The sequence below is a fragment of the Grampus griseus genome, assembly GCF_964374135.1.
Source record: "Grampus griseus genome assembly, chromosome: 4".
In the NCBI taxonomy this organism is placed as follows: domain Eukaryota; kingdom Metazoa; phylum Chordata; class Mammalia; order Artiodactyla; family Delphinidae; genus Grampus; species Grampus griseus.
The window spans coordinates 122,076,148-122,101,490 of record NC_138997.1 but is presented as its reverse complement, the minus strand read 5'-3'; the positions used below and the strand labels follow the sequence as shown (position 1 = coordinate 122,101,490).

At 40.0% G+C, this 25,343-nt stretch overlaps 1 protein-coding gene across 3 annotated transcripts in view; it reads left to right on the top strand.

Annotated features, from left to right (window-relative positions):
* Positions 1-25,343, top strand: part of SEC24D (SEC24 homolog D, COPII coat complex component) — a 110,985-nt gene that overhangs the window by 16,137 nt on the left and 69,505 nt on the right. Inside the window, exons 5-7 of one of the 3 annotated variants that reach the window (XM_082652823.1) lie at positions 1,328-1,606; positions 1,892-2,019; positions 17,912-18,023. In XM_082652823.1, the coding sequence (XP_082508949.1) occupies positions 1,328-1,606; positions 1,892-2,019; positions 17,912-18,023 (519 nt within the window). Of the gene's footprint in view, positions 1-1,327; positions 1,607-1,888; positions 2,020-17,911; positions 18,024-25,343 lie in introns of all 3 variants that reach the window. The other 2 variants (XM_082652822.1, XM_082652824.1) reach the window with 2 other exon arrangements.

The following is a 25,343-nucleotide window of genomic DNA, read 5'->3' as shown; positions in this document are numbered from 1 at the left end:
AAAAAATGCTGACTTCACAAATAAACATTAGACCAGTGAAATTATTTTAAGAAATGTGAGGATAGTTTAACCCTGTGTTTATTATGAGGCCCCCAAATCAAAAATATAGTACTCTTTGTTTCACAGTGCTTTTTTTGTTGTTGTTGTTTTTAATATAAATTTACTTATTTATTTATTTTGGCTGTGTTGGGTCTTTGTTGCTGTGCGCGTGGGCTTCCTCTTGTTGTGGCGAGCGGGGGCTACTCTTCGTTGCAGTGCGTGGGCTTCTTGTTGCAGTGGCTTCTCTTGTTGCAGAGCACGGGCTCTAGGCGCACGGGCTTCAGTAGTTGCAACACATGGGCTCAGTAGTTGTGGCTCACGGGCTCTAGAGCACAGGCTCGGTAGTTGTGGCGCACGGGCTTAGTTGCTCTGCGGCATGTGGGATCTTCCCGGACCAGGGCTCGAATCCGTGTACCCTGCATTGGCAGGCAGATTCTTAACCACTGCGCCACCAGGGAAGCCCCACAGTGCATTTTAATTCTGCATTTAGATCATGGGAAGAATGGAAGCTCAGATGCTGTGGGACAGAAAAGAGAACACTAGGAGAGAAAACAGTTACAGTACCGAGATTAACATCAATAGCAATGCTGTATAAGAGCCATAGAAATTCTCTCTGGAACAACAGCATAGTCAGCCATTTATCTTGATGACAAATGTTTTCATTACTTAAAGTTAGTTTCTTAAAAGTATCAGTAAAAAAACCCCTCAGAGTATTTCTTTTTACTGGTTTCAAAATGGCTAAGTCTCCAAAGCAGCAGCAGTGCAGTTTCACATAATCAAAGAAAGGAAAAAATAATCTGGTTTTATGATTTCCAGTATAATTCGGTAGAATTTTAGTGGCCCATCCCGTCTCCTTGGTTATTTCTACCTACTTCCAAAATCCATTCGATCAAGTCAAGCACAGGATGCAAATAATTTATTGACTTGAGTGAATAATGCTTGTCACGCAAAAAAATTTTTTTCTTCTGTATGATTTTCTATATTCTGTACCAGATAAAATTCCTGAATTAATGCCATGTGTCATGAAAAGTGAATGCAACTGAGTTTAAATTTATCCTACTAATTTTCTCACTATCATTATAAGTGTTGCTCCACTTGTATGCAGTACTCCAAATAGCATTTGTGTCACTTTCTGAATGATGATTTCATCTTTGGGGGAAAAAAATGTGACTTGTACGGGTGCCTTCTTGCTTTATTCTGAAAAAGAAGTGTCCCTGTTGTATACGTGGTAGAAGTCAGAGTGTTGACAAGTGTGGCATTTAGGTGGGCTGGTCTTTTTCTGGCCTAGGTTCGGGCATGGCTCCCCCCAGCCAGGGCCCCCCTGGCCCTCCATCAGGAGCAGCAGCATTCCAGGATCCTTCACGGTCTCCGCAGCCATCCATCTTGCAGCCTGGATCTCAGATTCTCCCACCACCACCCACTGCACTAAACGGCCCCGGTGCCTCACCCTTGCCTCCATCAACGCACAGACAAGATGGGCTCCCCGGGCCTGCTCCTCCGAACGCCCAGTACCAGCCCCCGCCTCTTCCAGGACAGACCCTGGGCCCTGGATATCCTCTGCAGCAGGGTAAGGTGGGCAGGGCTCAGAGGAAGGCCTTGGGTCCCCTGGGGGTACCCTTAATTGGGAATCATCAGATTTGTTCCTGTGTTACTAGGCATCTATCACTTACTGTTTTTGAATAGTGTGGCAAGTGCAAAGTAAAGGGGAACTGTAAATATTCACGTTTAACTCCCTGCCTTATTTAATATGAAAAATGCAAGGTGCTTGACTGAACAGTATAGTATTGTCAATGAGCCCTACATCTGGGTTTGGGGATTATAATAATTTCTTTTTAAAATTTTTTCTAAGCAGCCAACTATGGCCCCCAGATGGCAGGTGCACAGCTCTCCTACCCAGGAGGCTTCCCCGGAGGTCCTGCACAGATGGCTGGTCCACCGCAGCCCCAGAAGAAGCTGGATCCTGACTCTATCCCCAGCCCAGTAAGTGCTCTTTTCACTCTCACAGTCTACCTAACAAAAAACCATTCTTCATTCATTGTTCTCAGAAACTATTCAGTTTGTTAGCATTTATCCTGTCCTTTATTGTCAAAGCACAATACCCATCACATGGATAAGGCTTGCTTCCTTCTGTGTATGTATGGGGGTGGTGAGGGTGGGTTATGGCATACCAGAGGTCTCCATGAGAGAAACAGCCTGTGCAGATTTTTTTTTTGGTATCACGTAAACTTGGCAGTATCTATTGATGTTTATATTCACATATATTGGCAGTATGTATTGATATTTAATGAGTAATTAGTAGTAAGAGTATAGTCTATATAAAAATGCTATTTTAAGAAACTAAAGGACCCTTTTCAGGATACTCAGAGGAGTACAAAGTATTTGGCGTATTTAAAAAAACTGTTTTAAATAAAATTAGAGCTGTAACTTAATTCTCCTCCACCCAAGTGATTTTCTTTGGAGAATTACTTTTTAGTAACTGTATCAGTTGGCTTTTATTAGGTTAATCTGCATAACAAACAGTCCCCAACTTGGCTTACATCCACAAAGATTTATTTATCACTTAGGTTACATGTACACTGCAGTAGCTGCAGTTTGGTTTTAGGTTCTGTTCCATATGCCCTTATCACTCCAGAATCTAAGGTGAAAGGGTACTCCTTATCGGGGACATGTATTCTCATGGCAAAGAGAGAAAAGGAGGAAAACTGGTGAAAAGGTTCAATAGCTGTTAAAGCTTCCAGTCAGATGTGGGACATGTCACAACCACACACATGCCCTTGGCTGAAACAAGTCATATAACAAAGTCTGATGTCAATGGGGAAGGGATATAAACACTTCCCTCAGAAGAAACTGCAAGTCTTATGGCTTTGAGCAGGGATATACAGTCCTTTAGAATAAGAATGAAATTGTCTACAGTTAACTTGCATCTTTGAAGTGGTTCTATAAACATGAGTAGAAAAAATTAGAAAGAGACTAAGGAGCACTAAGAGGTATTATATTTCATATATATATACATATATATATATATGTATATATATGGCCTAACTTTTGCATGTAACAAACCACCAGCAAACTTAGTAGCTTACAACCACTGTTTATTATGCTCATGAGTCAGTAGGTCCTCTGGGCTGGGCTTGACTGATTTTGGCTGGGCTTGCTTTGTGCATCTGGGGTCCACTAGAGGCTTGACTGGAGCCCAAATGGTCTAGGATGGTCTATGAGTTTTCTGCGGTTGCTATTATCCAAGTACCATAACCTGGGTGACTTTCCAGCGTCTGGTGGCTCCAGGCATTCCTTGGCTTGTGGCCGCATCATTCCAATCTTTGCCTCTGTTGTCATATCACCTCCCCCTCTTCTCTGTGTCTTTTCTTCCGGGTGTTGACCTCAGAACTCCCTGTGTCCCTCTCATAAGTTTCATCCACCCAGATAATCTAGGATAAGCACTATCTTTCAAGATCCTTAATTTAATCAATTCTTTTGCTATATGCAGTGTTAGTCACAGGTTTCAGGGATTAGGACATGGATGTATCTTTTTGGGGGGCTATATATTCAGCCCACTATAAATGGTATCATTCATGCATTTGGTATTTGTTACCCATCTGTTAGCTGGGGATGGTTGAGTCCTGTCACCAAGCAGGATAGCCTAGGTTTGGCGGTGCCAGAGATCCAAGAGTAAAGTAGGAATATGCAAGGCCTGCTGAGGATGGTCTGCAGTGTTCTCTCATCCAAAGCAAGTCCCAAGACCACCCCAGAGTCAAGGGGCAGAAAAATAGACCCTGCCTCTGCATGGGAGGAGCAACAAGGTCCTTAAAAATGGCATAGGTATAGGTAGGGGTGGAGGATTTTGGCTGTTTTTGTACTCTACCACTTATTCTATATTTTTTAAAATATAAACTTGAAGACTTGTGATAAAGTATCTGATGCTATGTTAGAAATTAATTTTTTTTTTTTTGCGGTACGTGTGCCTCTCACTGTTGTGGCCTGTCCCGCTGCGGAGCACAGGCTCCGGACACGCAGGCTCAGCGGCCATGGCTCACGGGCCCAGCTGCTCCGCGGCATGTGGGATCTTCCCGGACCGGGGCACAAACCCGTGTCCCCTGCATCGGCAGGCGGACTCTCAACCACTGCGCCACCAGGGAAGCCCAGAAATTAAATTTTAATAACTCTTAGTGCCCTTATTGATGATCATGTTACCAGCCATTACTTTTCTAGTTTAATATTATTTGATTATTCCAGTGGAAGAAGTATCATGTATTTACATGATTTACATTTTGACTTCCTGTTTCTCTGCTTGTATACAACATCTACAGACCCTTTGGGTCGTTCCATTTCATTCTCTGATGTTTCTATCTCCTGGTTCATTGTTAGTTAATCTCTCCAGTACTGTTTCTGTTACAGTTATTGGCAATTTTACTATCCATCTGTAGAAACTTCCATTTCTCTGGCCTCTGAGTTCTTGATCTTATTTTCTTCCAATGTTCTTTGTATCTACCCCACTTACTCCTATCATAACCAGTGACTGTACACCTTCAAAGTCTCAGCTGAAAGCATCCCATCCTCCAACCACTGCCTTCTATCTTTTCAGCTCATTCCCTTTAGGACTCAAACTTCAATAATAATTCACCTACCAGGATTTACAGCCTACCACTTTTTCTTGACTCACGCCACCTTCATCTTCGCACTTCTCCTCTGCAGCTTATATTATGTGATCCATGATTATAAATCTGTCCCTTGCATCTTCTACCCTGAACTCCTTTGCCCCGTCCCTCCACTGCATTCACCTAGAAAATTCCCATTTGTTGTTAAACCAACTCTCCACCTACGCCGTGCCTGCACCCCAGATGCAGAAGGCAACTTGAGAAAGATGCACACCACGCTTACTGGTCTCACTTTGAATTCATAACCACTAAACTAAAGTGAACCTTTAGTTGTGTGTTTCTAAAACCTGACTGCACAGAATAATAACTGGTAGAGCATTTAAAATTATTGATGCCTTGCTCCCAGCCCCCCAAATTACGATTTAATTGTACTGGGCATTGGAGTTTTTCAAAGTTCCTCTGTTAATTCTAACGTGTAGCAAGTTTGGAGACCATCACCCAACTCCGCTGACCCTCCCATTTTCCTGGATGACTATCATTTCTTCTCTCTTGAAACTCCTAACACTACCTTTTCCTTTTCTGACTCTTTAATGATAACCTGCTCCTTATTACACTGAGAAAATAGAAGAAATCCAAAGAGGACCTCTGCATGTTTCATTTCCACATCTCGCTGCATCTGTGCTCATTTATCCCTCTTCCTCCTGTTAGTGTGGATAAACTCCTGACCAAGGCCATCACCTCCACTTGTGACCTAGAATCCACCTCTACGGCCTTTCAAGAGCAGCCCTTCAGAAAATGTCCCCTGTATTAGAGTTCTCCAAAAAACAGAACCAATAGGATATATGTCTATATATGGAAATAAATTTATTTTAAAGAATTGGTTTACTCAGTTGTTGGAGACTGGCAAGGCCAAAATCTGCTGGGCTGGCCAGTGCTCTGGAGACACGGGAAGAGCTGATGTTGCAGCTTGACTCTGAAGGCATCTGAAGCAGAATTCCCTCTTCCTCAGGGAGACCTCGGTATTTTTCTCATAATCCTTCAACAGGTCACAAGAGGCCTACCCACACTGTGGAGGGTACTCTGCTTCACTCAAGGTCTACTGATTAAATGTTAATCGCATTTTAAAAAATACCTTCACAGCAAGATCTAGACTGGTATTTGAAACTGGGTACCATGGCCTAGCCAAGTTGACACATAAAATTAACCATCACATCCCCTCTCTGCTGCATTATCTTTACTTATTTGAAGATAAACTTAAGTTTTTCTGTGTCTAGATCATTCTCATCAGAATATAAACCTCCCGAAATACCTCTTATTGTTAATGAAAGAAGCCTCCTTTGTCCCTTCCCCATCTATCCAGATATCCATCTATCTATCCAGTTTCCTCCCTATTTTGTGGCTCTCTTTTACAGTAAGAAATCTCTAGAAGGGTTGCCTTTACCCACTGTCTTGGTTCATCTCCTATTCCCTCCTGAACCTGTTCCAGTTTAGATCTTATCACTACAACCCTACTAATACTATGCTTGTTCAGGTCTCCAGTGACCTCCCATTTCCAAATCTTGTGGCCAATTCTCAGATCTCCTCTGTCTTGACCTGTCAGCAACAGATTTGACACATCTGTTCATTCCATCCTCCTTGAAACACCTTTTCAGTGGGGTTACCGTGTCCCCAGCACATAGAACAGTGCCCAGTACATAGTATGCACTCATATTTGTTGAACGAATGAATGTTAACAACAAAAGCAATGAGCAGTATATTGTATCATTCATCCAAGACCCTTAAAATACACACATACAAATCAGCACAATATTATTTTATCTTAAGAGTAATGGCAACACCACCCACTCCTTTACATCTCTGCTTATTTCACTGGTGGCTCTTTCCTGTCTCCTTTGCTGGTTTCACCTCGTCTTTGCAACCTCCTCGTGTTAAAAGTGTCCCAGAGCCTTTGGACCCGTCCCCTTCTCCATCGACATTTACTCTCTAGTCAGCTCTACTCGAAGTGTGCTCCTAGGACGGCACATGAATATTGGCTGGAGCAACCAAAATGTCCATCAGCAGATGACTAGATAAGGAAGATGTGGTACATATATACAATGGAATACTACTCAGCCATAGAAAGCATAAAATAATGCCATTTGCAGCAATATGGATGGACCTAGAGATTATCATACTAAGTGAAGTAAGTCAGACAAAGACAAATATCATATGATATTACTTATATGTGGAATCTAAAATATGATACAAATGAACTTATTTATGAAACAGAAATAGACTCACAGACATAGAAAACAAGTTTATGGTTACCAAAGGGGAAACGGGATGGGGGAGATAAATTAGGAGTTTGGGATTAGCAGATACAAACTAATATATATAAAATAGATAAACAACAAGGTCCTACTGTATAGCACAGGGAACTATATTCAATATCCTGTAATAAACCATAATGGAAAAGAATATAAAAAAGAATATATATATATGTATAACTGAATCACTTTACACCAGAAACTAATACAACATTGTAAATCTATACTTCAATAAAAAATTAAAAACAAAGCAAAACAAAAAAAACATTGACTTGGAGCTTAATAGAAATGCATGTTCTCAGGCTCCACCCCAGAACTGAATCAGAATCTCTAGGAATGGGGCCCTAGAACCTGTTTTAACAAGCTCTTCAGATGTTTCTTAGGCACCCTAAGGTTTGAGAAGTACCACTTTAGGGAATTCCCTGATGGTCCAGTAGTTAGGACTCCACACTGTCACTGCTGAGGGGCCGGGTTCAATCCCTGGTCAGGGAACTATCATCCCACAAGCCACACAGCACGGCCAAAAAATAAATTAAAAAAAAAACAAAAAACAATAACAAAAAAAACCCAAAACGTGGCCTGAGAAGTACCGCTTTCGATGACTCATTCTCTTGGCTTTAAATGAGAATGTAGATGTCCTAGTCAAGACCTTTTCCTTGAAATCTAGATTAAAACCCCATTCTTCCAGGTCCTCTGGCCAAAAAACTTGGAGTCATCCTTGATTCTCTCTTTCTCACATTTAGTCCTTTAGCTAATTCCATTGCTTCTGCCTTTTGTGCTCATCCTGGTCCAAGCCTCTACCATGTATACCCACCTGGATTATCATAAAAGCATCCTAACTGGTCTCCCTGCTATTCTAGTCTGCACAGCAGCCAGGGTGATCCTTTCACATTCTAAGTCAGACGATGTCACGGCTCATAACAAACCCTCCAATACTCTAGTTAGAAACCAAAGTTCTTACAAAGGCCTGCAAGACCCTACCGTATTTGCCACCCCTGACACCGCCCCCCCCCCGCCACACACGCACGCACGCACGCACGCCACTCTGACCTGGTCTCTTACCACTCTTCTCCATCACTTTGCTTTGCATCACACCAGCCTCCTTGTTACGCCTCAGCCACGCCAAGCGTACTCCTGCCTCAAGGCCTTTGCACTTGCAGTTTCCTGTGCCTAGATTCTCCTCCCCTACATACATACAGGGCATGGCTCAATCCTGCATTTCCTTCACGTCCTCATTGCTCATCCCCCATCTCACTGGCACCCCATCCATATCACTTCATATCCACAGCACTTATTACCTGACATAGGATGTATCTTATTTACGCATTTATATATTGCCTGTCTTCCATACGAGAATGTCAGCTCCAAGAGGTCAAGGATTTGGCATTGTTCACTCCTGTGCCCCTAACACATAGAACAGGGCCTGGTACAGAGTATGTGCTCACATATTTGTTCAATGAATGAATGTTAACAACAAAAGCAATAAGCAGTATGCGATGTGATTTATTCAAAACCCTTAAAATATGCACATATAAGTCAGTCCAATATTATTTTTATCTTAAAAGTAATAAAATAGCAATACCAGATGGAGCCTGTTCTTATATTCTTAATACCAGAGTAGGATGCTTTTGCTAACTAAATTAATTCTTCCTTCTGGAAAGAAAGATGTGAAATCATGTTTACCGAACTCCTGTTGCGTTCCAGCCCTGAGCTAAGTGCTCACTACAACTCTTTTGGATGGTGGTCTTAGGCATATTTTGGAAGTGAGGACACTGGTATCACCATCAAACTCTTCCTCACTCTTTGTATCAGCAGGAGGATTATTCAGCAGTTGAGATCTTCCTGTTCTCCTCTTTCTCTCACTGTGCCCAAGTGCAAATAATTCTGCTTTAGGCAGCCTGCCTTAGATGTGTACATGCATCTTATTATCTTGTCTCTCCCTTATCCTTTTTGTTCATTTATCTCAAGAGAATCACTTTCTTTTTTTCTCTTTCCTGATTCTATTTTGTGAAACTAGAATACTTCTGTTCATAGCAGATATGTGTGAAAGTAATTCTAGTGGCGGAAAAAGAAACCTATACATTTTGAAGTAGCATTGGCATTATCAGGAGTCACTGTCACCAAATTTGAAACCCTTTAAGAACTGAGACACAGTCACAATCTCTATTGAAATTTCTGTGTTTTATCTCTAAGCTGTTTTCCGAGAATATGGATTTGAGGTAAAAAAAAAAAAAAAAACAACCACCAAAAAAACCCCTGTATTTTTAGAAATTACTAGAACTGTTTGTTATATTTCTCATTCTCTTTGTGGTATTCTAGCCAAGATGTGAATTAATTTAGAAATGTAATTACTACCAATGACATTGTTTCTTTGGAGGCAGTGCTTTGTGAGTTGCAAATGGCTAATTTAAAATAAACTTTTTAGAAGTAGAGTCTATCTGAAGACTGAGAGCTATCTATGTTCAATATATACATTATTATGACTTTTACCTCGCTTCCGTATTTGACACTTCATTGGTTGAAATGATGACAGTAAATGTAGACTACTCCCGTTTTGAATGAACCAGATGAACCTTGTGGTTGAAATGTAGAGTGTAATTACAGTGTTTTGATTTTTCTGTTTGCTTCTTGTCTCTGCCCATGGTAGCTTTTAGTCTCGTTTGTATCTTAACAGTAGTTGTGTTTGGAGCATATTCTATATCCTTAATTTAATAAAAATTCAAATCCTATGAAATTAAAAAGACAGAAATGCATGGATTTAAAAGCAGGCTAAATCTGTCTCTGATATGCTGTAAAAACCAATGATATCAATGCCAGGTGGGGCCTGGATTGGATGAGATGGGAAGGGAAAATGGAGCAGGTAACGTTTCAGAGCTTGGGGGAAGACAGTTTTTATATTAGTAGTAGTTTCTTTTTTTTTTTAATCGAAATACAGTTGATTTACAATATTGTGTATGTACAGTAAAGTGATTCAGTTATACATACATATATTTTTTTCAGATTCTTTCCCATTATAGGTTATTATAAGGTATTGAATATAGTTCCCTGTGCTATAAACACAACAGTAAATCCTTGTTGTTTATCAATTTTATGTATAGTGGTGTGTATATGTTAACCCCAAACTCCTAGTTTATCTCCTGCCCCTTCCCCTTTGGTAACCATAAATTTGTTTTCTATGTCTGTGAGTCTGTTTCTGTTTTTTTTTTTTTGCGGTACGTGGGCCTCTCACTGCTGTGGCCTCTCCTGTTGCGGAGCACAGGCTCCGGACACGCAGGCTCAACGGCCATGGCTCACGGGCCCAGCCGCTCCGCGGCATGTGGGATCTTCCCAGACCGGGGCACGAACCCGTGTCCCTTGCATCGGCAGGCGGACTCTCAACCATTGCGGCACCAGGGAAGCCCCTGTTTCTGTTTTGTAAATAAATTCATTTGTATTATTTTTTAGATTCCACATATAAGTGATATCATGTATTTGTCTTTATCTTACTTCGCTTAGTATGATAATCTCTAAGTCCATTCGCATTGCTGCAAATGGCAATATTTCATTCTTTTTTATGGTTGAGTAATATTCCATGGTGTATATACGTGTGTGTGTGTGTGTGTGTGTGTGTGTGTATGTATACACACACCACATCTTCTTTATCCACTCATCTGTTGATAGACACTTAGATTGCTTCCAAGTCTTAGCTATTGTAAATAGTGCTGCTATGAACGTTGGGGTGCATTTATCTTTTTGAATTAGTTTTCATCTTTTCCAGGTATATACTCAGGAGTGGCATCACTAGATCATGCGGTAGCTCTATTTTTGTTTTTTTGAGGAAACTCCGTACTGTTTTCCATAGTGGCTGCACCAATTATATTCCCACCAACAGTGTAGGAGTGTTCCTTTTTCTCCACACCCTCTCCTGCATTTATTATTTGTAGACTTTTTGATGATAGTAATTCTGACCAGTGATGCCTCACTGCAGTTTTGATTTGCATTTCTCTAATAATTAGTGATGTTGAGCATCTTTTCATGGGCCTTTTGGCCATCTGTATGTCTTCTTTGGAGAAATATCGATTTAGGTCTTCTGCCCATTTTTTGATTGGGTTGTTTTTTTCTTTGATATTGAGCTGTATGAGCTGTTTGTATATTTTGGAAATTAATCCCTTGTCAGTCTCATCGTTGGCAAACATTTTCTCCCAGTCAGTGGGTTGTCTTTTTGTTTTGTTTATGGTTTCCTTTGTTGTGCAAAAGCTTTTAAGTTTGATTAGACCCGATTTGTTAATTTTTTATTTTATTTCTTTTGCCTTGGGAGACTGATCTAAGAAAATATTGCTATGATTTATGTTGGAGAATGTTTTGCCTATGTTCTCTTCTAGGAGTTTTATGGTATCATGTCTTATATTTAAGTCTTTAAACCATTTTGAGTTTATTTTTGTATATGGTGTGAGGGAGTGTTCTTACTTCACTGATTTACATGAGGCTATCCACCTTTCTCAGCACCACTTTCTGAAGAGACTGACTGTTTTCCATTATATATTCTTGCCTGCTTTGTTGAAGATTAATTGACCATGAGTGTGTGGGTTTATGTCTGGCCTCTCTACTCTGTTCCATTGAGCTGTTTGGTTTTGTGCCAGTACCATACTGTTTTGATTACAGTAGCTTTGTAGTGTTGGCCGAAGTCTGGGAGGGTTATGCCTCCAGCTTTGTTCTTTTTCCTCAGGATTGCTTTGGTAATTCTGGGTTGTTTGTGGTTCCATATAAATTTTAGGATTATTGGTTCTAGTTCTGTGAAAAATGTCTTAGGTAATTTGATAGGATCACATTAAATCTGTAGATTGTTTTGGGTAGTATGGCCGTTTTAACAATATTAATTCTTCCAATCCAAGAGATGGGATATCTTTCCTTTTTACTTTCTCTTTCTGATATTTCATTATTAGTATAAAGAATTGCAACAGATTTCTGTATATTAATCTTGTATCCTGCTACCTTCCTGAATTCATTTATTAGTTCTCATAGTGTTGGTGTGGAGTGTTTAGGGTTTTCTATATAGAGTATCACGTCATCTGCATATAATGACAATTTTACCTCGTCCTTCTAATTTGGATACCTTTTACTTCTTTTTCCTGTCTGATTGCTATGGCTAGGGCTTCCAGTACTATTTGAATAGAAGTGATGAGAGAGGGCATCCATGTCTTCTTTCAGAATTTAGCAGGAAGGCTTTCAGCTTTTCACTGTTGAGTATTATAATGGCTATGGGTTTGTCGTAAATGGCTTTTATTATGTTGAGATACGTTCCCTCTGTACCCACTTTGGTGAAAGTTTTTATCATGAATGGATGTTGAATTTATCAAATGCTTTTTCTGCATCAGTTGAGATGACCATGTGGTTTTTGTCTTTTGTTGATATGGTCTATCTGATTGATTGATTTGCATATTTTGAACCATCCTTGTGACCCTGGAATGAATCCAACTTGATCATGGTGCATAATCCTTATTATGTGCTGGATTCAGTTTGCTAATATCTTGTTGAGGATTTTCGCATCTATATTCATCAAAGATATTAGCCTGTAATTTTCTTTTTTTGTAGTGTCTGTCTGGTTTTGGTATCAGGGTGATGATGGCTTCATAGAATGACTTTGGGAGTGTTCCTTCCTCTTCAGTCTTTTGGAAGAGTTTGAGAAGGATAGGTGTAAGTTCTTTGTATGTTTGGTAGAATTCCCCAGTGAAGCCATCCATTCCTGGAGTTTTGTTTGCAGGGAGTTTTTTTAAAAGTTACAGATTCTGTTTCACTTCTAGTGATTGGTCTGTTCATATTATCTATTTCTACTTGCCTCAGTTTTGGCAGGCGGTATGTTTCTCGATATTTGTCCATTTCTTCTAGGTTGTCCAATTTGTTCACATATAACTTCATAGTATTTTCTTATGATTTTTCGTATTTCTGTGGTATCGGTTGTTATTTTTCCTCTTTCATTTTTTGTTTATTTTTTAAATTTATTTATTTTTCTTCTTGGTGAGCCTGGCTAGAGGTTTGTCAATTTTGTTTGTCCTTTCAAAAAGCGAGCTCTGGTTTTATTGATTTTTTTCTTTTTCTTTTTTTTCTTTTTTGGATCTCTAGTTTATTTCCTCTTTGATCTTTATTCTTTCCTTCCTTCTGCTCACTTTGGGTTTTGTTCTTTTTCTGATTCTTTTAATTAGTAGTTTAAGTTGTTTGAGATTTTTCTTGTTTTTTGAGGAAGGCTTGTATTGCTATGAACTTTCCTCTTAGAACTGCTTTTGCTGAATCCCATAGGTTTTGTATGGTTGTGTTTTCATTGTTGTTTGTCTCGAGGTATTTTCTGATTTCCCCCTTGATTTTATTGTTGACCCATTGGTTTTTTTAGTAGCATATTGTTTAGTTTCCATGTAATCATTTTTTTTCTCATTTTTCTTTCTGTGGTTGATTTCTAGTTTCATACCATTGTGGTCAGAAAAAAATGCTTGAAATAATTTCTATCCTTTTAAATTTGTCCTAGTATGTGGTCTGTCCTAGAGAATGTTCCATGCATGCTTGAAAAGAATGTGCATTCTGGGTTTTTTGGATGTAGTGTCCTGTAGATATCAATGAAGTTCAACTATTCTATTGTGTGATTTAGGATCTCTGTTACCTTATTGGTTTTCTTTCTGGAAGATCTGTCCATTGATGTCAGTGGAGTGTTAAAGTCTCCTACTGTTATTGTATTCCCCTCAGTTTCTCCCTTTATGTCTGTTAGTATTTGTTTTATGTATTTAGGTGCTCCTATATTGGGTGCATATATGTTAACCAGTGTAATATCCTCTTCTTGTATTGATCCTTTTATCATTATATAGTGTCCTTCTTTATCTTTCTTTATGGCCTTTGTTTTAAAGTCTATTTTGTCTGATATGAATATTGCTACCGTTGCTTTCTTGTCGTTTCCATTTGCATGAAATATCTTTTTCCATCTCCTCACTTTCAATCTATGTATGTCTTTCACCCTAAAGTGGGTCTCTTGTAGGCAGCATATTATAGGTTCTTGGTTTTTTTAATCCAGTCTTCCACTCCATGTCTTTTGATCAGAGCATTTAGTCCATTGACATTTAAAGTAATTATTGATAAGCATGTATTTATTGCTATTTTAAACCTTGTTTTGCAGTTTATTGTGTAGTTCTTCTTTGTTCCTTTCTTCTGTTTTTCTTTTGTGATTTGATGGTTTTCTTTTGTATTATGTTTAAGCTCCTTTTTGTTTTTTGTGAATCTATTGTATGTTTTTGATTTGTGGTTACCCTGTTTTTCAAGTATGTTAACCCATAACTATTTCTACCTTCTTTAGACTCATAGTTATATAAGTTCAAATACATTCTAAAATATCTACATTTTTATGCCCCTCCCCCACATTTTGTGATTTTGATGTCCTATTTTACATCTTCATGTTTATTTTATTTGCTGTTCATTATAGTTATAACTGCTTTTATAAAAAATTTCTTACTGGCTTATTTAAGTGATCTTCAGTCTTTTTATATATTTGCCTCTCCTATTGTGTTTTTCCCTTTCCTATAGATTCTTGCTTCTTTTCTGCTTAGAGAAGACCCTGCAATATTTCTTTTAGGTTAGGTTTAGTATTTCTATCTTCTTTTAGTTTTTGCTTATCCGAGAAATTCTTAGTTTCTCCTTCTCTTCTAAAGGATAATCTTCCTGTGTAGAGCATCCTAGGTTGCAGGTTTTTCCCTTTCAGGACTTTGAATGTATAATGCTACTCCCTTCTGGCCTGCAACATTTCTGCAGAGAAATCAGCTGATAACCTTATGGGGGTTCCCTTGTACTGACTCTTTGTTTTTCTCTTGCTGCCTTTAGAATCCTCTCTTTATCTTTAACTTTTGCCATTTTAATTATGTTATGTCTCATTGTGGGTCCGTTTAAGTTCATCTTGTTTGGGACCCTCTGTACTTCCTGTACCTGGATATCTGTTTCCTTCTTAGGTTTGGGAAGCTTTCAGCCATAAATTCTTCAAATATGTTTTTGATCCTCTTTTCTCTCTCTTCTCCTTCTGGAACCCCTATTGTATATGTGTTGGCATGCTTTGTATTATCCAGTAGATCTTGTATGTTCCTTTAATTTTTTTTCTTTTTTTTTTTTTTTTTTTACATTTGTCTTCCTGTCTGCTGTTCTGATTGGGTGATTTCTATTATTTATCTTCCAGATCACTTATTTGTTCTTCTGCATTATTTGGTCTGCTATTCATTGCCTTTAGCTTGGTATTTATCTTGGCAGTTGAGTTGTCTAATTTTGATTGGTTCCTCTTTATAGTTTCTAGTTCCTTGTTACAGTGACCTGCATTTCTATAGATAAATTTTCTTAATTCCTTCAGCATTTTTATTACCTCATTTTTGAACTTGGGATGTGGTAGACTGGAGTTGTCTTTTTCATTGTTTATTCTTTCAGGGGGTTTCTCCAGTTCTTTTAATTGGGAGTAGTTCCTCTGCTTTTTCATTTTACTTAAATTTCTCTGACTCTGTGAATTTAGGAGAAACAGTTATCTACTGTGGTCTTGAAGGGCTTTTTTTATGGCAAGCGTCCTTGTGTAGACTGTGTGAGTCCAGTATTTTTGATATAAGGGCTGTTTTTAGTATGGATGTCTGCCACGTCTTTCCTCAGAGTGTTCTGGCTGTTGTCCCCTTGATATGGGGTGTGTTCGGTGTTGTGACCAGAGCCTGCACTGGATGTTGGGTGGGGCCTCCTCTTTGCTGTGTGGTTGTCACAGCCCTGTCATGGGCAGGGTCAGCTCCCCAGTTGTTGTAGTAGAAGCCCCTAGATCTAGTTCTAAGCTGTGATGTGAGATCGGTGGGACTGGAGTGCTCCCGCTGGGAAAGGAGGCGCTGTATATTCCTCCCCAGGGGCTTTCCGCTGCAGGCATGCAATTCTGTGAGGATTCTGTGACGCCACCCACCACTTGGTGTGCTTGCCCACAAAGTCCACCACTGCTGGTGTGCCCCCTGGACCTTCCCCCACTGTGGGAGCACTGATAATTGACTGGGATGTCAGCCCCACCTCTGGTGTGTGCCTGCTGCCAAAGCCCACTGCCACCAGAGGCATGACCTGCCAGGACCATGCTGATAATGGGGCTTGTGTGGTGGACCTGTGCTCCATCTTGCGCACACCAACAGTGGCATCCCCGACCACACTCCAGGCCCCCTGGGCTGCCTCTGTGCAGCCAAACTGAGTCCCCTCCCTGGGTCTGTCCACTGAAGCTTATGTTTCAAGACCCAGCCACTGTGCACACCAGGAGGCACATGTCTTGGGCTAGGAAGTGGGACAGCATGGCAGCCCTCAGAGCTGGTCCCTTTCTGTGCTGCCTATCAGCAAGCCACTCCTCCCGAGCAAAGTCCAGGCCTCTCCAACGCCCCCTCTGTCCCGGCAGACCTCCCAGCAGGGGAAGGAGGTTCCCAGGGTGAGAGAACCTTTCCTCCTTCACAGCTCCCTCCCAGGGGCACAGGTCTCCTCCCGATTCCTCCTTCCTTTTTGTTTATTCCCTTTTGTACTACCTGGTTACATGGGGATCCTTCTTGCAGCTTTGATCTTGTGCCAGCTTTCAGTTGGTATTCTCTGAGAATTCTTCCACATGTAGATGTATTTTTGATGTGTTTGTGGGAGGAGGTGAGCTCCACATCCTTCTACTCTGCCATCTTGATCTCCCCTCACATTAATAGTTTCTTTAGGGCCACAAAAACTTCGTATCCTCCAAGGCTACGTGTTGCAGTCTGGGCACTCATCTCATTTCTCCCCTTTTTTCCCTCTTTTTACTGCCTCCTTTTTTTTTTTTTTTACCCCCTTATCTCTTGTCACTTTTATCCTATAAAGAAAGAAGTGAGGACAGGGAGAAGATAAAGAGGAAGAGAAAGATCCCTTTATTATTAGAATTCCTTCTTAACTCCATGCAACTAGATTTTGCTCATTATTTTAATCCCTAGACAGTTACAACAGAAAGGCAATGTTTTGTCTCTATAGTCTTCATCAATAAATGTTTCAGTAGAGAAATATAAGATGTTTCCAAATTAAAGGACAAAACTTAAGGGGACTTCCCTCGAGGTCCAGTGGTTAAGACTCTGAGCTTCCAATGCAGGGGGCATGGGTTCAATCCCTGGTTGGGGAACTAAGATCCCATGTGCCGTGCGGCACAGCCAAAACAAAAAAAGAAAAGGGGGACTTTTGTTCTCATTTCTATATGATAGGCAAAAATCATATGGGAACACGATATTGTTTGTTTCTTTTGTCTCAAGGAGCAGGGGTGTGGTGGAGGAAACTTGAAAGGCAAATTGAACATCAAGAGGGATTTGAGGAGAAAAGTCTTCTTCAGCTTATATATTTTAAATCATTTCTTCTGAATTTATTTTTAGCCTTTTAGAGTTTTCTTTAACTTCAAAAAATATTTTCTTTGGGCTTCCCTGGTGGCGCAGTGGTTGAGAGTCCGCCTGCCGATGCAGGGGACACGAGTTCGTGCCCCAGTCCGGGAAGATCCCACATGCTGCGGAACGGCTGGGCCCGTGAGCCGTGGCCGCTGGGCCTGCGCGTCCAGAGCCTGTGCTCCGCAACGGGAGAGGCCACAGCAGTGAGAGGCCCGCGTACCGCAAAAAAAAAAAAAAAAAAAAAGTATTTTCTTTTAAAAAAAAAGGTATTTTCAGTTTCTTATCCTATGAGAATCTTTTCCCAAAAAACTCTTATCTATGGGCCCAAGAAACAAATTGAATAAAAATAAAAAAGATCAGGTCAGAGCTCAAGAGCATTACAGAATAGAATTTGGAAGCTACTGGCATATAGTTGTGAAAGTAAGCAAAAGTGGGACTGAAGACATGGTGGGTTCTCAACGAGAGTTTGATCTGAAATGAGCTGAAAGGATTTAGAAAATGCCTTTGTGTGTGCGTGTGTGAATAGTGTGAGGGGAAGGTTGGGAAGTTTTAACTTACTTTAACGTGCTCTTGATCTCTTATTTATCAGATCCAGGTGATCGAGAATGACAGAGCCACCAGAGGGGGACAGGTTTATACCACCAACACCAGAGGCCAGATCCCTCCCCTGGTCACTACAGATTGTACGATACAAGACCAAGGTATCTCTTTTCAGTTACGGTTTTGACTAAGGTCTTAGTATTTCTCACAATTTTTAAGCAAATACATTGATACCCTTCAATAATGCTGTCACTGATGGGCAACCCCTTTATAGCTGGTTAACAGGAACTAATTTGCCATTAATCAAGTAAAGAGAAGGTACTGTCGTCTGAGTTCTACTGTATTCTCTGCTTGTAAAAATCTAGAGAGTTTCTGGTGAGGTACAGTGCAATGTATCAATTTAAGAAAATTTTAAATTTTAATTTATGTGTTTAAAATTGTTCATGCCCTACTTTGGTTTAATTTATTTACTACAGTGGAAACCTGGCAGTATGACATGAGCAGAGCAGTAGGGGATTGAGTACTTGAGTCAGCAGACCTGGTTCTAGTCCCAATGACATTTTTTTCAGCAGGTCCCTTAACATTTGGGGTTCTGGTTTCCTACTTTTAAACTGGGATGAGGAGAGGCTGAGCTCTGTCTCTACTGACTCTGTCCCATGTCTGCTATCAGTTTCATATATCTGTCAAGCCTCGTGCAGGTTTGATCTTTCTGGGAATATATTATTCTGTTATTTATGGCAAGTTAAAATATAGCCTGATGAGATGTGGCATCTCAGATTCTGAATAAACCCTTTTAATGGGTCATATACTCAATCCTGGAAATATAACATTGGTATACAGGCAATCGTGTTGTCTCATCTCAAAGTTGTCAAGCCACCAGTTTCCAGACGGGGCTCCCCTCCCTTCAGTCCATCCTCTGTGCTGCCTTCGGCACTGTCCTTATAGGGCAGGCAGCACAGTGAGGCAGAAAGCGCTGCGATTGGGAGCCTCACATGCCTGCACGCAAATCCAGGGTCTCTTCCTTAGTGTCCTGAGCTCTGCTTATCCCACCTCTCTGAACCTCAGTGTCGCCCTCTGTAAGATGTTAGGACTAAGACCTGCCCTGCAGGGGCAATGTACGGGTTAGAGATGACTCGTGTGTGCGTGTGTGCGCACGTACGTATGTTTATATGTATGGGGGCTCGACATGTAGAAGGGGTTGATGTAAGTCACAGATGATGTTACTGTTATAGGTATTAATATTAAAACACACTTCAGATTACTTCATTTTCTATTCTAAAAATAATCTGTTCCTGACTACTTACAGAATCCATCCAAACTTAAATGAATTCACATTTGTTAAGCACTTAGGACCTGGTATATAATAGGTTGAGGTATATGAAATTACTGATTTTTTTCTATTATTGTTGACCTACAAGAATGGCAATTTCATTTCAACCTAATAGTAAGTGTTATGTTCATGTTTTTAATATTTATTTATTTATTTAATATTTTAGTTTGAGGCACTTTGCAGACCTAAAGAATATTCCTTACCAGCCTCATCTCTCAGCTGTTTCTTCCTCTGCATCTGCCTCAGCCATACCAAACTCATCCCCTTCCCCTCCTGTCTCTGATTCTCACTTTGTACTGCTTTCTCTGCAACGGACTGGGGACTGTTTTTTGTTCACTGTTGTACCCCTAGAAATTCACCTGGTATCTAGAATATAATGGTTGCCCAACAAATATCTATTGAATAACTGTATTTGGTATATATAAGTCTCACCTTTCTAGTTGGGAAATTCTTAGTTCTAAACTCAATTTAATTTTTTCTTCGAAATCTCCTACAGTTTCTTCCCCCACAGTGCTTTGTATTCACTTCTTTCATAGCTCTTGTTCCATTAAATTTTACTGTGCTTTGGGTCTGTCTTTCCCACGAGCCTATGAGCCACTTAGGAGCAGGATCGTACTTGTTCATTCATTCATTCACTTATTCAGCAAGTATTGATTCAGTACCTATTACCAACGTGGTTAATATTGATCAAGTGCTTGCTATGCATTAAGATGGTCTTCTAAACACTTTATGTGGCTTAATCCCCCCTGTAACTTAATGAGATAAGCATTAATATCATTCTCATTTTACAGAATGTGAAACGAAGGTGCAGAATGCTTAGGTAACTTACGCAAGATACGCAGCTAATGGGAAGCAAAGCTAGAATTTGAACCCCGGCATTCTGATGCTAGAGCCCATGCTCTTAACCACTCACGTACTGCCTCTATTCAGAAATAAAAGTCACGGTTCTATCCTTAAATGGGTGTACAATCTGGCAGGGAAAAAGAGATAACTTAGCGTTAATTAAACTGTTATAATAGCAGGATAAAAGGAATATTGCTGTGGGAACTTATATGTCAGGTAACTAACCCAGCCTGTCCTGCTAGAGTGGGGACAACTAAGCTGAGTCTCAAGTGAGCAGGTGTAAACCAGAACAAAAGTGGAGACGTTGGGAGAGGAAAAGGTTGCCCGGCCGCAGAGTGGGTGTGCTAAGGTTTGGCAGTGGGAGAGGGTGTACGTGTTAAGGAGCACCATGTGCAGAGTTTTTTGTTTTCTGTTTTATTTTTGAACGTAGAGGTGATCTTATTATTGTGGTTAAATACACCTAAAATAAAATTTGCTGTGTTAATAATTTTTAAGTGTACAATTCAGTGACATTAGTTACATTCACAGCATTGTGCACCATCATGATTATCCATTTCCAGAAGGTTTTCACCAACCTGCACTGACACTCAGTACTCAATAAACAATCACTGCCCACTCCTCCACTCCACCAGCCCCTGGTATCTCATATTCTACTTTCTGTCTCCATGAATTGGCCTGGTCTAGGTGCCTCACATAAGTGGATTCATACAATATTTGTCCTTCTGTGTCCGGCTTATTTCACTTAGCATAATATTTTCAAAGTTCGTCCATGTTGTAGCATGTATCAGACTTTCATTCCTCTTTAGGGCTGAATGATATTCACTTTTATGTATATGCTGCATTTTGTTTATCCATTTATCTTTTGAAGGACATTTGGGTTGTTTCCATCTTTTGACTACAGTGAATAGCCATAGCTATGAACATTGGTGTACAGGTATCTCTTTGAGTTCCTGCTTTCAGTTCTCTTGGGTGTATACCTAGGAGTGGAACTGCTGGGTCATATGGTACATGTAGGGAAAGAGTATGAGGAAGAAGCAGAAAGAGAAGGAAAGACTAGGATGGCAGGGTCCACATCATTATCTTCTCTCTATAGCCTGCAGCCCAGCCTTTGGCAAAAAGAAAGACCTGCCTGCCATGGAGGGAGCCCCGAAGTTGGCCCAGTCACATCCCATTTGCTGTAAAGCCCCTTCCTTTAGCCTGGGTTATTTGTTAATACTTATTAGTAGGCTTTAAAAAAAATTTTTTTTAATTGAAGTATAGTTGATTTACAATATCATGTTAGTTTCAAATGTACAGCAGAATGATTCAGTTTTATATAGATTCTTTTTCAGATTCTTTTCCTTTATAGGTTATTACAAAATATTGAGCAGAGTTCCCTGTGCTATGCAGTAGGTCGTTGCTGATTATCTATTTTATACACAGTAGTGTGTATATGTTAATCCCAACCTCCTAATTTATCCCTCCCCCACCCTCCTTTCCCCTTTGGTAACCCTAAGTTTCTTTTCTATGTCTGTGTGAGTCTCTTTCTGTTTTGGAAATAAGTTCATTCCTGTCTTTTTTTTTTTTTTAGATTCCACATGTAAGCGATATCATATATCACATGATATTTGTCTTTGTCTGGCTTACTTCACTTAGTATGATAATCTCTAGGTACATCCATGTTGCTGCAAATGGCATTATTTCATTCTTTTTTATGGCTGAGTAATATTCCATTGTATAACTATACCACATCTTTACCCATTCATCTGTTGATGGACATTTAGGTTGCTTCCATGTCTTGGCTATTGTACATAGTGCTGCAGTGAACACTGGGGTGCACGTATCTTTTCAAATTATGGTTTTCTCCAGATATATCCCCTGGAGTGGAATTGCACGATCATATGGTAGCTCTATTTTTAGTTTTTTGAGGAACCTCCATACTGTTCTCCATAGTGGCTGCACCAATTTACATTCCCACCAACGTAGGAGGGTTTCCCTTCTCTCCACACCCTCTCCAGCATTTATTATTTGTAAACTTTTTGATGATGGCCATTCTGACTGGTGTGAGATGATACCTCACTGTAGTTTTGACTTGCATTTCTCTAATAACTAGGGATGTTAAGCATCTTTTCATGTACCTTTTGGCTATCTGTAGGTCTTTGGAGAAATCTCCATTGAGATCTTCTGCCCGTTTTTTTGATCGGATCGTTTGTTTGTTTGTTTTTGATATTGAACTGCATGAACTGCTGTTTGTATATTTTGGAGATTAATCCCTTGTTGGTAACATCATTTGCAAATATATTTTCTCCCATTCTGTAGGTTGTCTTTTCATCTTGTTGATGGTTTCCTTTGCTGTGCAAAAGCTTTTAAGTTTAATTAGCTCCCATTTGTTTATTTTTGTTTTTATTTCCATTACTCTAGGAGGCGGATTGAAAAAGATATTGCTGCAATTTGTCAAAGAGTGTTCTGCCTATGTTTCTCTCTAGGAGATTTATAGTATTCGGTCTTACATTTAGCTCTTTAACCCATTTTGAGGTTTTTTTGTGTGTATGGTGTTAGAGAATGTTCCAATTTCATTCTTTTACATATAGGTATTCAGTTTTCCCAGCACCACTTATTGAAGAGACTGTCTTTTCTCCATTGTATATTCTTGCCTCCTTTGTCGTAGATTAATTGACCGTAGGTATGTGGGTTTATTTCTGGGCATTAGTAGACTTTTTAGGAGGTAGCCCAAGGATCTCAGACACACACAGAAATTCACAGATATAAATAAAGTATAGAAACAGAAGGAGCCTTGGACTTCGTTTAGTGTGTTCTCTCACTTTTCAGACGTGAGGGCACTAAGGCCCAGAGAGGTTAAGTGATTCGCCCAGGGCCACACAGCTGATTAGTGGCAAAGCCAGTGAAGAGAAACACCTACTTCAAGAATATTACTCCTTTGCCTTTGGCTGCAGGATCTAATTTAAGACTCAACTTGTCCTTTGTTTCTGTGCTTCTGCCCATCCTACAAGACCCTGTTCAAGCACTGCATCCTTTGTGTAGTCACCTCTGATCCACGTGGCAGACTCATTGCCTCCCTTGGGCCACTTCATAATTGATGTGCTCTTCTGTGATACTTACCAGCCATGTTGTAATTATCTGTTTTATTATTATTCTCTTCTACCAGACCTTGAAGCCAGAAGCTTCATTCTGTCCTATCTCTAAGCTTCTAGCATGGGGATTGGCTTCATAAATATTTGTTGAATGAATAACTTATTGAATGTTTTTAGTCAGATTATCCCATAAGTTTCTTTATTAAGCATATTAGGAATTTTGGCTCTTAATTACCAAGGTTGCTAAATTATCTACTACTACCTTACCTTTCACGCCCCACTTCTGTATACTGGCTTAAAAAACAAATTCTTCATTGCTTTTCAAAAATTTTATTCTTTGTGTGCATTGTCTTCTTGTAACAAGTTTGTTTAGTCACCTTCACGAGCTCATTCATATGCATATTTCACTGTAAAAGATAAATGTTTTAAAGATAACAAATAATTTCAATATATTATTGGAAATGTTGAGTAGTGAAAATTGAGTACAATGAAAGAATATACCTTAAAGTATTCAAAAATTCTTATTTCCCACTATATGTAACTTTGTGTGATGAAGATAATGAGGAAGATTTTATCTAAGTTATATGAAATATACAATAATAAGGGTTCAAGCATATTTACATTTACTACCTAATATTGGATTGGCCAAAAAGTTCCTTCGGGTTTTTCTGTAACATCTTATAGAAAAACCCGAACGAACTTTTTGGCCAACCCAATATTTCTTCTTCTATTCCGGTTGCCAAAACTCTTGTTTTACCCTGTGTTAGTATTCACCTGGATTCTTACAGCAATGGACCCATCTACCTGTCTCTGATCTTTTTTCCTGCTCCCAGAAGCTATCCAGTACATTCTGAATAGATGAATTTTCTTCAGGTATTTATTTGATCATATTGCTAAAAAATGTCCCATCATTTCCCCTGGGCAAACAGGATTGGTCTTAACTCCTCATCCAGGATTCAAGACCTGGACCCAACTTATCTGGGATGTTGTAGAGAATTGTGATAGGTTCTAATACCACTTTTGCCATTTACTAACCCTTTGATTAAGTTAAGTCCCTTAACCTCACAGTGTCTCGGTTTTCTCCTCTGTAAAATCGGGTCATAGGGTATCAACCTCATAGGCGACTGTGAGATGAAAGTGAATTTACATACAACAGTCTTAGAATAATGCCTAACCCACTGGCAATTATCGTTATTATTATTATCCTTTTTGTTAGTACCACATTTCTCCCTTTTCTCAGACCCTTGGCAGCAGAGCCCCCGAACTGGATTCAGCCTACAGTCATGTTAATTAATCATACAGAATAATTTGTTTCTATTTGAATTAGTTGCCATTATATAAAAATCAGAATATTTTATGTAAAGATCCATATTTCTAGCTGGTCCCCCCCAAAATGTAAAATGTGGCAATAATAGATTGAAGATGAAAAGAAACTCAGCTTTCTTAGGTCCAGCCTTCCCCTCTTTCTGGACCCACCTGTGCAGTGAAACATGGCCAGAGAAAGGCTCACAGCCACACTGCACGGTCTGTTTAAACTCAGGACCATGAACTTGCCAGCACATTGTCCTTCCCAAGTCCTTTCACTTTTCCACTCTCCTTAGTAACTGTTTCACAATCCCTTCTGAAACCGGTAACCTCCCATCCTTTCTTTCAGCTGCTCTTACTTCCTCCTTTCTGAGAAAAGTGCACAGTCAGAAGAGAGTTCTCACCATCGCATCAACCCCCTGTTGTAATGTGTCCTCAGGCTCTGCCTTCCTGATTGGGCCATAAATGTGTTCTGGTTGTAAGCCAGCCTCCCCTGCTGTGCACTACTCAAGTGTACTGCTACCATAAGTTTCCCTTCTTTATTCTTACGTCATCAATATTTCCGCTTTTACACAAGTATTCCCATCTTTTAAAAAATCTTCTCCTATCTTAAAAAAATAAAAATGTTCTCTTGATCCACTTCTTTTACCAGCTACCCCTCTTTTCTTTGCTCCCCTCCACGATAAAACTTGAAAGGACTATTGCCAATTCCTCGCCTGCCTTTCTCTCTTAAACTCACTCTAGGCAGCCCCCCTACCGCACCCCCACTCCTCACTCCCCCATTCCACCAATTCTGTCTTCCGGGTCTCCACCACCCTCCACGTTGATAAATCCAGCGGTCATGTTGATCTGGAGGCACCGCCTGGCACAGATGCTCCTGCCGTTTCCTTGATGTACTTCCTTCACTTCACCTCCAGCACACCCAGACTCCC